The sequence below is a fragment of the Aethalodelphis obliquidens genome, unplaced genomic scaffold, assembly GCF_003676395.1.
Source record: "Aethalodelphis obliquidens isolate GAN/ISIS:26980383/991018 unplaced genomic scaffold, ASM367639v1 scaffold28, whole genome shotgun sequence".
In the NCBI taxonomy this organism is placed as follows: Eukaryota; Metazoa; Chordata; class Mammalia; order Artiodactyla; family Delphinidae; genus Aethalodelphis; species Aethalodelphis obliquidens.
In genome coordinates, this window is record NW_020837972.1 from 20,961,283 (window position 1) to 20,975,658 (window position 14,376).

The 14,376-nt window shown below is 48.3% G+C and overlaps 1 protein-coding gene across 1 annotated transcript in view; it reads left to right on the forward strand.

Annotated features, from left to right (window-relative positions):
- Window positions 1-7,655: 7,655 nt before the first annotated feature.
- Window positions 7,656-14,376, forward strand: part of TMEM132C (transmembrane protein 132C) — a 72,791-nt gene continuing 66,070 nt past the window's right edge. Inside the window, exon 1 of the mRNA XM_027125141.1 lies at window positions 7,656-7,831. Within this exon, the coding sequence (XP_026980942.1) occupies window positions 7,679-7,831 (153 nt within the window). The 5' untranslated portion in view covers window positions 7,656-7,678. The remainder of the gene's footprint in view (window positions 7,832-14,376) is intronic.

Sequence of the window (14,376 nt, forward strand, 5' to 3'; positions counted from 1 at the left end):
CATTAACTGTAAATTATACTTTTGCATAGTTAATTCAGCCTCTTCATTATGTATTTAGTGGTACTCAGCAGGCTTAAAATTCAACAGCAAGCTTTGGAGCAGATCCAGTTTCTGTCTTCTGTGATATTTGGAAAAGGCGAAGTTTTCGTAGTGGACCTTGGGGCATGTCTTTCCTGGAAGATCTCCAGTGGGCTCTGCTTTTCGCTTCTCCCTTGGAAGGAGTTCAACCCTTCTGGAAAGGCTGATAGCTTCAAAGGCTGCATCTGTCCTCCTGTCCAACTGAGCGGGGAACTCCTTCTCCCTTCTTGAGCCGAAATGAATATTAACCTGCTAGTGGAAGGAAAGAAGAATGTGAACATCAGGGGACCCGGCTCCTGGAACATCACTCATTCATTATTCATTCGACAAATATTTACTAAGCATCTCCCGAGGGTCAGCGCTGTGACGTATCACGAGAATATCACAGTGATAAATACAGTGTCCTTGCTCTCATGGAGCTCTCAGGGGAGAAAAAGGGGAGGGGGCAGATGGCGAGCGACCCAATGCCTATAAACGTATAATGTGTTGTGTGATGATGTGGATAAAGTGGCTGGCTGAGCCACGGATAACAGGGTGAATGTAGTCATGGGTGAACCGCAGTGATATCTGGGGGTGAAGCGAGTGCAAAGGCAGTGAGGTAGAGGGAAGCTTGGTGGTTTTGAGTAGAATAAACGAGGGAGAAAATGGTAGAGAAGGAAACTGGTGCAATAGTGGAGACAGGGACATTGTATTATCAGGAACTGGGAGATGAAAGCATTGCTAATTCCGGGGCCAGGCTCAGAACGGACCCTCAAAAAACACTTGCTCTGCCGTGTTCAACTTCCACTAACAAAGGTCGTGGGTGTGTTTCCAACCTACAAATCCAGTGTGCAGACCATATATATACAGCTCTATTCCTTTATCTGTCAGTGCTTTCAAGGTCTGCCTTAAGCCCCCATTCTACTTGGTAGTAGAAAAGTTAATCGGGTTGATTTCAAGTTCGCTAAGGCATTTCAGGTTTAAACTCGGTTGATTCAGTCTTTCGAGCTCTGCCCCATTTTCTTCAAAATTGACCCAGGTGGGAAGGATGATAACTTTGGATGGGGGCTGGGGGGACCTTGGGTCTTCAGATAATCTGGCTCATGGCTCATCCACAGGCATGTCATCCAGTGCTAAGGTGTGGTCATGGTTCGGCGCTAACGTTCATGAGGTTTCCGTGTTTCTACCTGGTCTCTGAGTGCACCATCCATGACGTCTTTCCCTGCAAGAGAAAGACTGCAGGAGACTAACTTCAGTAGCCTTCCCTGGAACTAGGTGAAAGTTCCATTGCTTTCCTGTACCACTCAGGCCTTAGGAGAGACTGGGCAGTGGAGTGAGCTCCCTCTCAAGCCCTCCCTGCCCCTGGCATCTTGAGAGAATCCTGTTAGACCTCTGCCATATCCTGCTGGCAAAGTGCATGGGAGACTCTAAGATCCCTTAGGAATCAAGTGAAAGACTTGTATCAGTCAGAGACATCATCTCTTTATCCATTGCTGTGTAACAAACTGTCCCAAGCTTGCTATCTTCAAATAACTATTATTTCTCAATAAATGGGAATTTTCTGGGCAATCCCTCTGTAGGTTTTTCCTAGGCACTCTTACGGAGCTGTATTTATCTGGTACAATAGATTGGAGCCAGGATGGCTGGGCCTCACTCTCTCCACATGATCTTGCCTCTGGGCATCTTCATGATCCAGTTGGATCTGAGGGATGAGCTCAACGCTTTCCCTCTGTGTTAGCTGTCACCAATTTGCGCAGCTATGTGCCAGGCTCCTAGAGGGAGTTAAGGATGTACATTTATCTCCCTAAATATGCACAAGACCCTGAAAGAGCAGAACATATGTCCCCATTTCAGAGTTGAGTAAACTGAGGTATTGAAAGCCTGAGTAACATGAGTAATGTCTCGAGGGTAAATGTGAGGTTCGTATCCAGAGCTTTGACTCAGAAAACATGTGCTCACACCCATCCACCACGCTGAAGAAGGGAAAATAAGTGACAGGACCTGGTCTAGTCAAAGTCAGGGTCAGAGCTGGAGGCACACTCTGCCTGGGAGGGGTGCTTAGATCAGGATCCAGGGGCCTTGGGTAAGGTCTTGTTTTTGCCCACCTGCTGTGTTCCGCCAATCCCAGGACACACGGCCTTAGGAGCACAAAGATGTCCAAGTCCTGCCAGGTTATGGAACAGGAGAAATGCTGCAGCCAGAGCTACCACTTGATGAATAGCTGTTTTGGTATGCGTTCGGCTTTCCACATATTACACCTTTTATCCTTCCAACAGCCTCATAAGGGTGGCTGATCACAGATCCAGGAACCGATTCTTCTACAGGTAAAGTTAGTGGTCCTTCAACTTTGCTGCATATTAGAATCACCTGGGGAGCCCTTAAGAATCCCAGTTCCCAGGTCCCTCTCCAGGCCAGTGAATGAAGATCCCTCGTGTGGGACCCAGACCTCAGAATTTGTTAAAGCCCTTCCACCAAATAATTCCAGATAAGTCATCAAACTTGAGGACGAACGGGTTAAGTAAGCAACTTGCTCCAGATCACAGCCCCACTAGAGAGCAGAGTCAGAATTCACACCCGAGTGTGTCTATTTCAGAGCCCACGGTTGGAATGCCTACCCGATACAATTGCTGCATGGACACTAGAAAGAAAGAAAGAAGAATCATTCAAAAGCAAAACGCTTGGTGATCACAGAGAGAGAGCCTTTTTGGTATGGCAGTAATGTTCGACCTTGGCCACACATTAAAATCACCTGAGCTTTAAAAATACTAATATCTGAGTGACACCTCTTGAGATTCTGATTCCAATGGTCCAGGGTAGACGCAGGTATCCATAGTTTTTTTTTTTTTGTAGTCTCCCCAGCTGATAACATCCAGCCAAGGTTGAGAGTCCCCGCTTTGTAGAAAGGGAAGGCTCAGGTTACTTCCTTAAGGGTTGCAGTTCACCTTTGAACCAATGTCATTGGCATCAATATTATTTGCGTAAAGTTCTCTCTTTCCTCATCCTTCCACATTTACCTGCTCCTGTACATTTTTAGGCTTTGGGGACTGGGATAGCGAGAAGGGAAAAAAAATTAAGTCTGAGCTCAATCTAGCCCAAGTGTGTCTGGAAACAGGGCAACCTGCGAAGGCTTTTCTCCATCCTCTGTCCTTCACCGTTATCCTGCATCCTGGATTCTGCCCTGCGTGTTGATTGCAGACAGCAGGAGTGGAAGAGATGACTCTCTCAATAAGAGACCAGATCCTTTCTCACTGTCCTGACATATTGGATTAGGGGATGTTAGCTCAGCTCAGCCAATCTGATATCCCCACTCAGCACTTTGAACGTGGGATCAGTGGTGCAAAGCGTCAAGGACAGTAGAAAATTCGTTTTGGCATCAGCAGTGGTGTCCCGTCTAGAACTGGTTTTGTCCCACTTTCCTTTGTTCCCGCCTATTCTCTGTGTCTTTTTCTCCACACTTCCTAGTAATTTTGAGGCACGTGTTACGTTCCCTTTTCTTTATCGGTCAGCTCAAGGTGTTTTCTGTTGCTTGGAACTTGCAGCTCAAACCGATATGCTGCAGCACCGTGGAGAGCACCCAGAGATCATCAGGGCATTCCTGTGGATGGTGGGGTCAATGGGACTATCTAATAAAGCCTTTCCCAGAGGAGATGTATGTGTCCTTTGCCTTCATGAAATACACATGAAGTAAAATGAATCAGACGAAGCCTGGGCCAAATTCTTCTGCTTCCCTGTTATAAGGCTGATCTCTTCATTCTGTTAGTCTCATTGCTTTCTGCAGGCGGTAAGCTGTCATCAGTGTCTGACTTGGGAGCTGAAATCCCTTACACTCCACGGTGGGGAGGTAAAGCCCTTTTGGCTTCTTAAGATACACCGACACCTCATTTTCTTACAGGATGGAGTGCAACACCTGAGAGGTTTGATAAATTGGGTTTCCAAAGTCCAAACTTTATTGTGACTACTGGGGGAATTTATTTGCTTTTGGGTAAGAGCTTTTTTTAAGCCAATTTTGAACATTTCTTTTGAGAGTTACTGCCATAAATCTACACTATTGATTTAGCAAGTAGTGGTTCTTGGGCTCTCTCTGGAGTCACTCAAGGGTTTAAATTCCTCTATTTATTACTCCAAAGATATCACAAGCCCCATATAGGCTGGCACGGAGGGTTCTTGGTCCCTTCAAGGCAAAGGCTTAACAGAGATTTCAGTTGGCTCAGAGGGAGTAGGAAAGCACTGGCCACAGACAGAATTGCAGACAGGTTTCTTCTTTTCTTGGTCCCCATCTGCTAGCATAATGTATCGTACCATGGTATTGTGTCTGACAGGGACAGTTACCAAGTAAATGCACTGTATACAAATCTGAACAGATCCCAGTTCCTGATGAGCAGCAGGGAATTGGCATCTATACTCTGGCTTGTTCTCCGGGAGCTCCTGGACCAGCCCTAAAGGGGCACGTTTAAAAGGTGGCTTTTGACCAAGTCTAAAGTCACAGAGGATGAACATAGTGTCAAGTCCTGCTAAAAACAGGAAGAGCTCACATTATTAACCTTTGGTCGTGCCAAGTTCTGTTCTAAGCGCCTGAGACCTATGTGATCATTTATTTAATCCTCGTATCAACTCCATGAAATGGGAAGGAGTTGAGTTCCCACTTGGCAACTAGGGAAAAAAGGGCAGAGCTGCCCAAAGTAACCCAGCCGGTAATGGCTGATGCCGGGACGTGAGCTCAGGAGGTCTGCTTGGAAGGTGACAGCAGATGAGTCATGACACTGGCTGTGTTCCCCTGAAAGGGTCACGGGTCCTCTTCTTGCTTCTACCCACTACCCTCCCTCCTGCCCTTTACCACTTCCTTTCTGTTTCATTCTTTAATGAAATACTTCTTGGATGCCCAATATTCCCAACAATTAACACTGGATCTGTGCAGCAGGAGTGAGATGGAGGAAAGGGCTGTATCAAGGACCAGTTCCAGCCCCAAAGCCAGCACTGTCACACCCCCCGGGTACACTAGGGGTCCCATGGACCACAGTTTGGAAGTCACCACACTGCACTGTCTTTAGGGCAGGAGTCTTCCGCCTTAAAGAAGGGGGTGGGTCGAAGGCACGTTGTAAAACCTCTAGCATTATTCTCCGCGTAGGCATCCTTTAGGGGTCACGACGGGATCTTGGGATAACTGGATTTTTGCCACGTGCAGTACTAAGGAAAGGGAATTCTTTGTTGAAGAGGGTCAGATAAGCAACAGCTACGTCTCCAGTGAGCACAGCCAAGTAGCCAGCTCTGCTGCAGATAAGGAGGTACCAAGGGAGGCTGTGAGTCCTGAGAGGGCAAGATTAAACCCCCTGAAATGAGGGAAGTCATGAGCCGAGTGCTGGGAGAGGCTGGCAGAGCATGCAGGAGGGATGTCCGGAAGTTGAGTTAAGCAGACCCCGATCCCTCCAGGCCTTAGCTGCTGGGCCAAGAAGGCTTAGTTCGGAAACACTCCAGATTCCAGACACGTCTCCCTCATTTTCCAAGACAAATAATTCACTCTTGATCTTGCACAGCCCATGGCTTGAGGTTCCAGACGCTGAAATCGTTTTCCCTCCCAGAGGGATATGCAGCAGCTCATAAATCGCTCTCCTCCGGGCTCCACTTCCAGCCCGGAGTACCGGAAGGAAGATTCATGAGTGCCGGTGCTTTGGCTGGTGCAGCGACCTTGCTGTTACGTCCTGCCCCAGGCCTGAGGGTAACAGAGTGAGAAATTAGCGTTCTGGTTACTGGGCAAGACCTGAAGATTGAGTGGGTGCATCTTTAACTGATAATCCCCACAGCAAAGGGAAGAGTTTCTCCGTGACGCTTCACAGTGGTACCAGCACATGCTTGGGACGCAGTGTTAACATCTCTGGTGTTTCTTTCTTGATGTGCTGTGGAAAATCCCCCTCAGTTCACCTGACATCAGGTGACCTTCCCAGAAGCTGCCAGCCGAGAGAGTGCTAACTGTTGGCCCACCACTTACTTAATATTTAGCCTACAGGCAAAGGGTAGTGGGGGCCCCTCAGCCTGGCCTCAGGATCCTTCCTGGCCCACCTTACAAACCCAGCTGTATGCCTGGGATGCCCTTCCTTGTTGCCTTCACCAATATTGATTCTTTCGTTTCAGTAGTTCCAGAAAGCTTCTCCCATTTTCCCTTCTCTGACCTCCTAAAAACAAGGGCTGGCCAACTTCTTCAGTAAAGGTCCAGTTAGTGAATACTTTAGGCTTTGCGGGTGTTACATTACCTGACATAATTATTCAACCATATTCTTGTATGTAACACGAAAACAGCCAGAGAAAAAACCTAGACAAGCGGGCAGGGCTGTGGTCCAGTGAGACTGTTTACATAAAACAGGTAGCAGGCTGCATTTGGGTGACACACCACGGTTTGCCCATCTCTGTTCTCAGGAGACTTGCTTGGTGTCTTGTAATTTCATACTCGACCCCCAACTAAATTAGAGGAGAATGCCGTCGAGAGCACAGGGCTGGGAATTGGGAGAGGCTGCGTTCAGCTTGCTTCTGCCACTAACGAGCTGTGTGGTTGAGAAGAAGCAATTTTCCCTTCCTGGGCTTTCGTTTTGTCATCCGAAAAATGAGATGTTTGGACTGTCGGTCATTCCCCAAGCATCAGAATTGCTGGGGCAAGCTTGCTTTTAAAAAATACATATATCTGGGCCCACTTCAAATACAGGGTAGTGGTCACATTTCTTAGTTGCAGACATCAGAGTCCCTTTAGCTAACAAGCCCTTCTAAAGAGAAGAGTTTTCCTTAAGGGATACTGGACAATTCCAGGAATCTCTAGGAGAGCTGTTGGATTGAATGTGTTTCTTACACAGCCAGGGACAGGGCAGACGGGGCAGAAATACAGACAAGAAAAATGACCAACTCTGCAGTGGACCTCTGCACTGGAAACATCTCTTGGCATGCTAATACAGGGGCCTGGATGACAGAACCACCACAGCTGCCCCGGAAGAACCCGGACCATGATGCTTGTCAGAAAAATCCTAATTTCCTTCCCCACTGCCGCTTCATAACCCACTTCTACATCTAAGTACCAGTAGAGTGGCTCTGACAAGTGGAAACTTGGCTTTAGTCCTGCAGGTAGCTTCAGGGGAGTCTAGAAAGGTCATTTCATGCTTCTCAGCTTCTGTAGGAGGATAAGCTAGGAAGGGGTTGAAAAGACGTTGATTTAGCTGCTTACAATATCTACCACACAAACGACACTGAACTTCAAGGGGGTCCACTGAGTTCCAAGGTCATCCAGGTCCATGGTGCCAGGGTGAGGCAAACGGGAGTAACTCACTGTCTGAGGAGCTGGTCAGAATCGGTCCAAGAGACCCATCAGCACAGACGCTGATGCTCAATGTTGAAGATTCTTCGGCCGCGTTCTTAACGTGTGGGCGCTCTTCCATCCCACCCGCCCAGGTCCCTACATTGTAGCTGCTGCCAAGTCCCAGGTGCTGTGCCTGAAAGGCATTTCCTTTGTCCTTACATTCTAGTTATAATCGTGAGGAGAATGGAGCAAAGGGGTTGAATGTCCTTCTACCGAACCAAGTCAGCTTAGAGCTATTTTCCTCTGCTCTCTTCCAGAAGCAGCAGTTTATTCAATGAGGTTGTGCAGATGAACTTTGAAATCGCCAGCTTCAGCAGCCTGTCGGGGAGTCAGCCCATCACCTGGCAGGTGGAATACCCGCGGAGGGGGACCACGGACATCGCCGTGTCTGAGATCTTCATCAGCCAGAAGGACCTGGTTGGCATCGTGCCCTTGGCCATGGTAAGACCGGTGTGATCGTGGATGCGCGTGTGATCGTGTGTTCAGCTGTCTGACTGTACCCTGGTGTCCCTCGTCTCTTTCCCAGGATGTTTGCCTCAGTTGTTTCATGGGGCGTTTGCATTCACAATTTCCCCTCTTCCTGGTCTTTGGAAGTTGCTGTCGTCGTTAATCCAGCCTGTCTCAACTTCAGCTATTTTCATAGCAGCTTCATGACATTTGCCAAATTTATAGTATTTACTTACTTTCTCTTCTTGAAGTCTACTCCAGTTCTTTTTACTTCTGTTCCTTTCTTATAAGGAAGCTTGAGGTCACTATGTCTATTAAGATGGGTATGGTACGTTGCTGCTGCAGACAGCCCCCAAATCTTAGGTGCCTAATGCCATCTAGGTTGTTCTTGCTTCTGCCACGTGGTTTAGATGGTAGGGGGCTCTGTTCCAGGCAGTCCCTCAGGGATCTAGACTGATGGATACGTCATCATCTTGGAGCTGGAACATCAGAAACACGTGGCCTTCTTGGTGGCAAAGACAGAGGAGCAGTCAGAGTGGCCCGCAAGCTCTTCTAAGCAATGGCGTGTAAATTACATAGGACACTTTCGCACACATCCTTGGGCAGAAGGAGTCCTGTGGCCCCGTCAGATTTCAAGAGGGCTGGGAAACATAGGTGCAGAGGAGAAGCTGGGTGACTACCCCAGTCTCTGCCTCACTACACAGTAAGTCAACATGTGATTGACACAAGTAGAACACGACACGAATAGAGTATACACAAACCCGTGTTACCAACTTCTAGCTAGACCCCGTGCAGCTGGAACTGAGAAGAGAAGAGGATGATAAGGGGCTAGACTGGAACTCTGTCCTGTGGTCACTCACCACGTCTGCCAAGCCCTGGGACTATATTCTCCAGGACCTGCCTGTGCACAAGTGTTAAGTCCTCCTTATGGAGGTACATAGAGGGTGGCGTTTCAGAGGCACTGGAAGAGCGTTCTGAAGTATAGCTCCAGTGGTCTTTGCCAGGATTCGCCTTCAGAGACATGGAGCCCGACGTGGATATTCTAAAACTAATTTCAGTTCAGCTTTGGAATAAGCAGGCTTCATTGACACCAGGTTAAGAAATATATCAATTAGAAGTCTTTGAGTTCCATGTGACAGAAAACCCGACTCAAACTGGCTTAAGCACGATGAGAAGTAACCAGCTCACATATAACTTAAAAAGTCTAGAAGAGTGTTTCTCAAATGTTAATGTTCATATAGGTCACCTGACGATTCTTTTCAGGTGCAGGTTCTCGTTTAGGAGGTCTGTGTTGGGTATTTTTTAAAGCTCCTAAGTTACGCCGATGCCTCTAGACAGAGACAGCAGAGCGCAGGTTGAGTACCAAGGGTGCAGGTGTGCAAATGACGTGATCACGGAAGGTGGCTTCTCTCCCCCTCTCAGCTCTGTGCTCCTCTTGGCTAGAGTCACGGTACAGGAGGCTCTGTCCCCAAGGTGGCCCCTGGCAGTGCCACGCTGACATAGTCACAGCATCACATCCAGCAGGAAGAGAGTGAAAGACCATTGCCGATCACCCAGGAAAACTCCTAGGACTGGCTCTGATTGGGATTGATTGGCTTGACTTGGGTCACGCGTCTAACCTGGGAAGCCAGTCACGGAAGCCAAAAGGACGTGATGCTCTGAATGGCCAGGCCTGGGGAACACCTCCCCCTGGAGCATGTCTGGGATCAGATGGAGGGCTGGTAGGCGTGGTGCAGGATGGGAAAATCTGATTCCACTGAAAGAGGGGCAATGACTGCTAGTCAGACACAGCAACAAATGTCCACCGCAGGAGGTGTTAGGATTTGTTAACACTCTGAGGTTAGAAAATGACTTCTCTTGACTTTTCATGTCCTAGAAGAGGCCTCAACAGTCTGCAGCCCACGGGCCAGATTCAATCCGCTGCCTCTCTTGGTACACCACGTGAGCTAGGAATGGTTTTTGCATTTTCAAATAGCTACGTTTTGAATGGTGATATAAGTCGCTTCTTGATATGCTCAGTTTTGCCCCTTGGGTCACAAACCCTGAAATAATTTCTGTCTGGCCCTTTAGAGAGAAAGTTTGCAGACCTATGTCACAGGACCTCGACACCAGTTCTAGGGTGTAGGTGCCTAGTTCCCACGCTACCTATTTCAAAAAGATAAGTCCTGCAGATACTGTGAAAAGTAAAGTCATTGTAAGTATATGAGATAGGATTTTGGCCACGCTCTTTGTTTTGGCCGTGCCCCGTGGCATGTGGGATCGTAGTTCCCCGATCAGGGATCAAACCCATGCCCCCTGCTATTTGCAAACCCTGAGTCTTAACCCTTGGGCCACCAGGGAAGCCCCTGGCCATGCTTTTCAAGGGACTACAAGAAAGCCTTCTTTGAAGCAATGGTATCATTATTATTGTGCTTATTATGTTTTTGTAATAGCTTTAAGGTAAAGTGAAATGACGACTTATGTCACACCCAGAATCCTTTTGTGTGCAAATAACTGTAAATGAATTCACACTGGCTTCATCCGGAAGGTCACAGAGTGGCTGACTGCACGGAACAGAGCGAGGACTTCCGACGGCCGGATTTAAGAGCTCATGTGATGTCATCCTTTTGCTTCCCCTCGAATGTACAGTTTGACATCAACTCTGCAAAGTGACGTGGACAGTTAGGAACTATACTAGCGAGTAGACAACAAAAGAGGCAATTTGGAGGGATTTCTATTCTCTTATTTTCTGTATTTTCAAAGGTTTTTGTTGTTTCTTTTTTTCTGGAATGAGCTTTAGTACCTTGAGAAGCGGCCAAAACAGAAACTTTTATCGAAAGGAAGTAGCAAATGAAATGGCAGCTTGACTAGAAGATGAGAAATTTTTTAAAAAACTGAACAAGAGGCACATCTTTATGTTTACCTGTCAGCAGCCAGTGAGGCAACGGGTCAGTCTTTGAAAACAGTTAATTGCCCCAATCGTTGCTCGTTCTAAAGAAAAGCAAACTGCCCACAGGTAACGTAGAGGATTCCCGAATAGGAAATGGGCCTCGTTGGGGGAAGTTCTCACCTTAAAATCAGGCCTTCTCAAACCCCTGCCTAAATCCAGGAAGAAAGCCATGACGCCACCCATGTGCTTCTCGGTGGCCTTCTATCTCACGCAGCAGTACCTTCCAACTCCCAGTGAGTAAATGAGACGGAGGGAGCAGAGGACGGTACCCTCAACTCTCCAGCAGAGTGACCCTTCCAGGCGGGAGCCCCCTGGATCACACTGCCCGCCCCCAGCACCATCCTGGGTGGAGAACTCGGCCTCACAAAGCCATCATTTACCCACCCCGCCGTCAGACTTAACTCAGCGACAGGACCCTTTCCTTGCATGGGGGCAGGAAAGCTTCAGGGTCCAGCTCCTTGGCCTTCGAGCATCTCCCACCCCGCCAGTCCTCAGCCCCTGCCCTCAAGGTGCCCACATCAGCTGGGGTGGAAGAGAGGGAGGGGTCTGGCCGCTGGGACCAGGACGGAAGGCGGGTCCAGGGCAGCCTGGGGCCAGCACAGACTAGGAGACGAAGCAGCAACTTTAGTGCCTGGGCTTCAGTTCTTCTTTGACATAAGAGAAAAGTATTCACATCGCTAGTTGAGACCCGACGAGAGTGTCACATGAGACCTCCACGTGACAGTTTCTGCAGGTTGGCGGCAGGGGTGCGGGGATGCTGGTCTCTTTTCAAGAATAAAGACGTGCAGAATCCACTCAACCTCACCCTGAGCTCTTACGAGGTGCAGGCACTGTGGGTGCACGTTGTGTTCCATCAGAGGAGTCAGCAGTAAACTAACAGGTCTTCCCCTCAGGGGCAGGGGGATGTGGGAGGCAGACAGACAGCAGATAGGAAGCTATTTCTTACGCCAAGACCAGGTCATGATAGGTGCTGCCATGAAGACGAATAACGCGGGACGAGGGGGTGGCGTGTAACCGGTTCCCAGTTCTGTTCATGTCTCAGAGCTTCTCCCTGCAGTTTATTTAAAAATAAAACGGTAGGGGAGTTTCCTGGCAGTCCATTGGTTAGGACTCTGCAATCTCACTGCCGAGGGCCCGGGTTCGATCCCGCAAGACGCATGCCACGCGGCGAGGCCAAAAAAAAAAAATTAAAATGAGGTCCAACATCCAGTGACTGGCGTCCTTACAAGGAGAGCTCAATTTGGATATCTGGAGGAGACCACAGCGGGGAAGGCCGTTTGGGGACGGCGGCAGAGCTTGGGGAGATGCACGTGCAAGCCAAGGAAAGCAAAACTTGCCAGTAACCTGCAGAATCTAGAACAGAGGCAAGGACGTTCTCCCCTAGCGCCTTCAGAGGCAGCCCGGCCCGAGGGACACCTTGATTTTGGACTTAGGGTCTGCAGAATCACAAGAGAATGAATTGCTGTTGTTTGAAGCCCCCCAGTTTGTGGTACTTCGTTACGGCAGTTCTGGAACACGGCTGCACCCCTGTGCCTCCCCCTGTTGCTGCATCCCTGTCCCACCCCCGGCCCCATCTTGCCGCACGTTCGCCAGGGGCGTGGTCCTCTCTGCGTACAGCTCCCGTTCTGTCAAAGAGGCTGTTTTCCATGGTCCTCCTCCCTCTGGGTACCAGTAACTGGGCTGCTTGCCTCAGGCTCCCAGCTGAGATGGGCATCTGGGTATTGCACCGTCCCTGGCTGTTTCCTTTGATCCTGCCCACAGCTCTGTCATCACACACTCTCCAGTTCAACTCCTTTGAGTGGACCTTCTGTTTCCAGCCAGGATGCTGAGGGATACCGAGGGGTATGTGCTTCCGACTCTCCTTCCCAGAGGACACATCACAACTGTCCTCAGTCTGTGAGGGGAGAGGTTAAGGGATCTCACTGGGCTATCTGAACCCCGTGGCCGGATATTTCTACCCAGCAGTATCCCGTGGTTACTTCTCTGCATCCTTTGTTGTTGCTAAATTCAGAGAACCAGACTGGGGAACGGAACGTGCATTCGCACGCCTGTGGCATTGCAGAGATGCCCTTGGACCCCCTGTCAATCTACAAGTGATGGATGACTTAACTTGGCTTTGAAGTCCGTGGGGAAGTGTGTTGGCAATATCCTGTGTTAGAGAAAGGCAAATACAGGCATTTCAGAGAATCGAGGGACATCTCCTTTGACAGGGGTGGAATAATATTATTTTTAAAGGGACAATGAAAAGATAATGTTTTCTGATTTTCCCAAAGCACCCTGTTCTCCACGCTCCTTCTCCAACTTGAAGATTTTACATTTGTAATTCTCTAGGAGTATTTCAAGGATGGCTTTGATGCTCTCGGCAATTGAAAAATGTTTGCGCAGTTGAAAAATAACTATATGGGCAGCATAAGTGTTTTCCTTGCCACAGCTGGAGATTTTCTTTGGAATTCAATTTAAAAATGTCCCTCTCTCCAACTAACCAGCCCAGATTTGTGTCTAAAAAGCTGATCTATGACTCATCAGAAGCTGTTTTGACTTGGTGGCAATGGTTTCAAGGTTGCTGATTAGTTATCCAATTAATGGTACCTTATTCACTGCCTGCCACAAAGAAAATGCTCCAGAAATGTGATTATGATTGTCATTCATGTTTTCACCATCACTACGTGATCTTGGGTTTCCCCATCAGTAAAAGGAAGGGGTGGGGGGATGAGCAATGGCTCAGGTCTTTCCCAAGTTTATACTTTCCATTGTTTTACTTACATTGCGTAGAAAGTAAAAACTGCTCTGATTTTAAAGATTATATTACTTCACTGGGGATGAGAGATGGAGATGGAGAAAAAAAGTGATTCTAACATAGGAAGACTAGCGGGAGGGACTCACAGGCTAGCGCTGTCTTCTTCCTTACCCTGAATGTCAGTCGGAGCCCACGTACTATAAGAGGGGACCCCAGGAGAGAAAACCGCATGCACCGTGGCACAATTAACTGCCAACCCTTAGTACACCAACTTCTCACTTTTTACGATGTCCAGACACCACTGAGTTTATCCTTTACTTAATATTTTCTCTAATAGAGAACAGTATAGGAATTGGGAGCCAACTATGTTGGCGTAAGTCCTAGCTCTGCCTCTGAATGGCTGTGTGACCTCGGACAAGTGGCTTGACCTCTCTGTGCCTCATCTGTAGAGTGGGAATAGAAATAATACCAGACTCGTAGGACTGTTTTGAGAACTAAATGTACTCAGAATTCCTTGCCTGGCACTGGTAAGCCTTCAGGAAATGCTAGCTCTTTTACCTTAAGTTGTTCCACGTTAAACTTCTAATTATATTTAAAAGGAAATGCTACTTCAGTAGGTATACTTCAGTAGGTATTGAACCAGTTGTTTATAAATCCCCTAAAGACATGATGTTAGTATAGAAATGTTCACCCATGTGTAGTCAGAATCACCTTGGATGGGGGAGGGGACGCCCCAGGGGAATCTGTCCGCAGCCCGAGTGACCCCAAAACCCCACGTTCCCAGCGAGAATGCGGTCACCCACCTCACGACCCCAGCCTTCCTGCTGGAATGTCAGAAAAACAGTCCTGGGAGAGAGTGGAGAGAGGATGGGA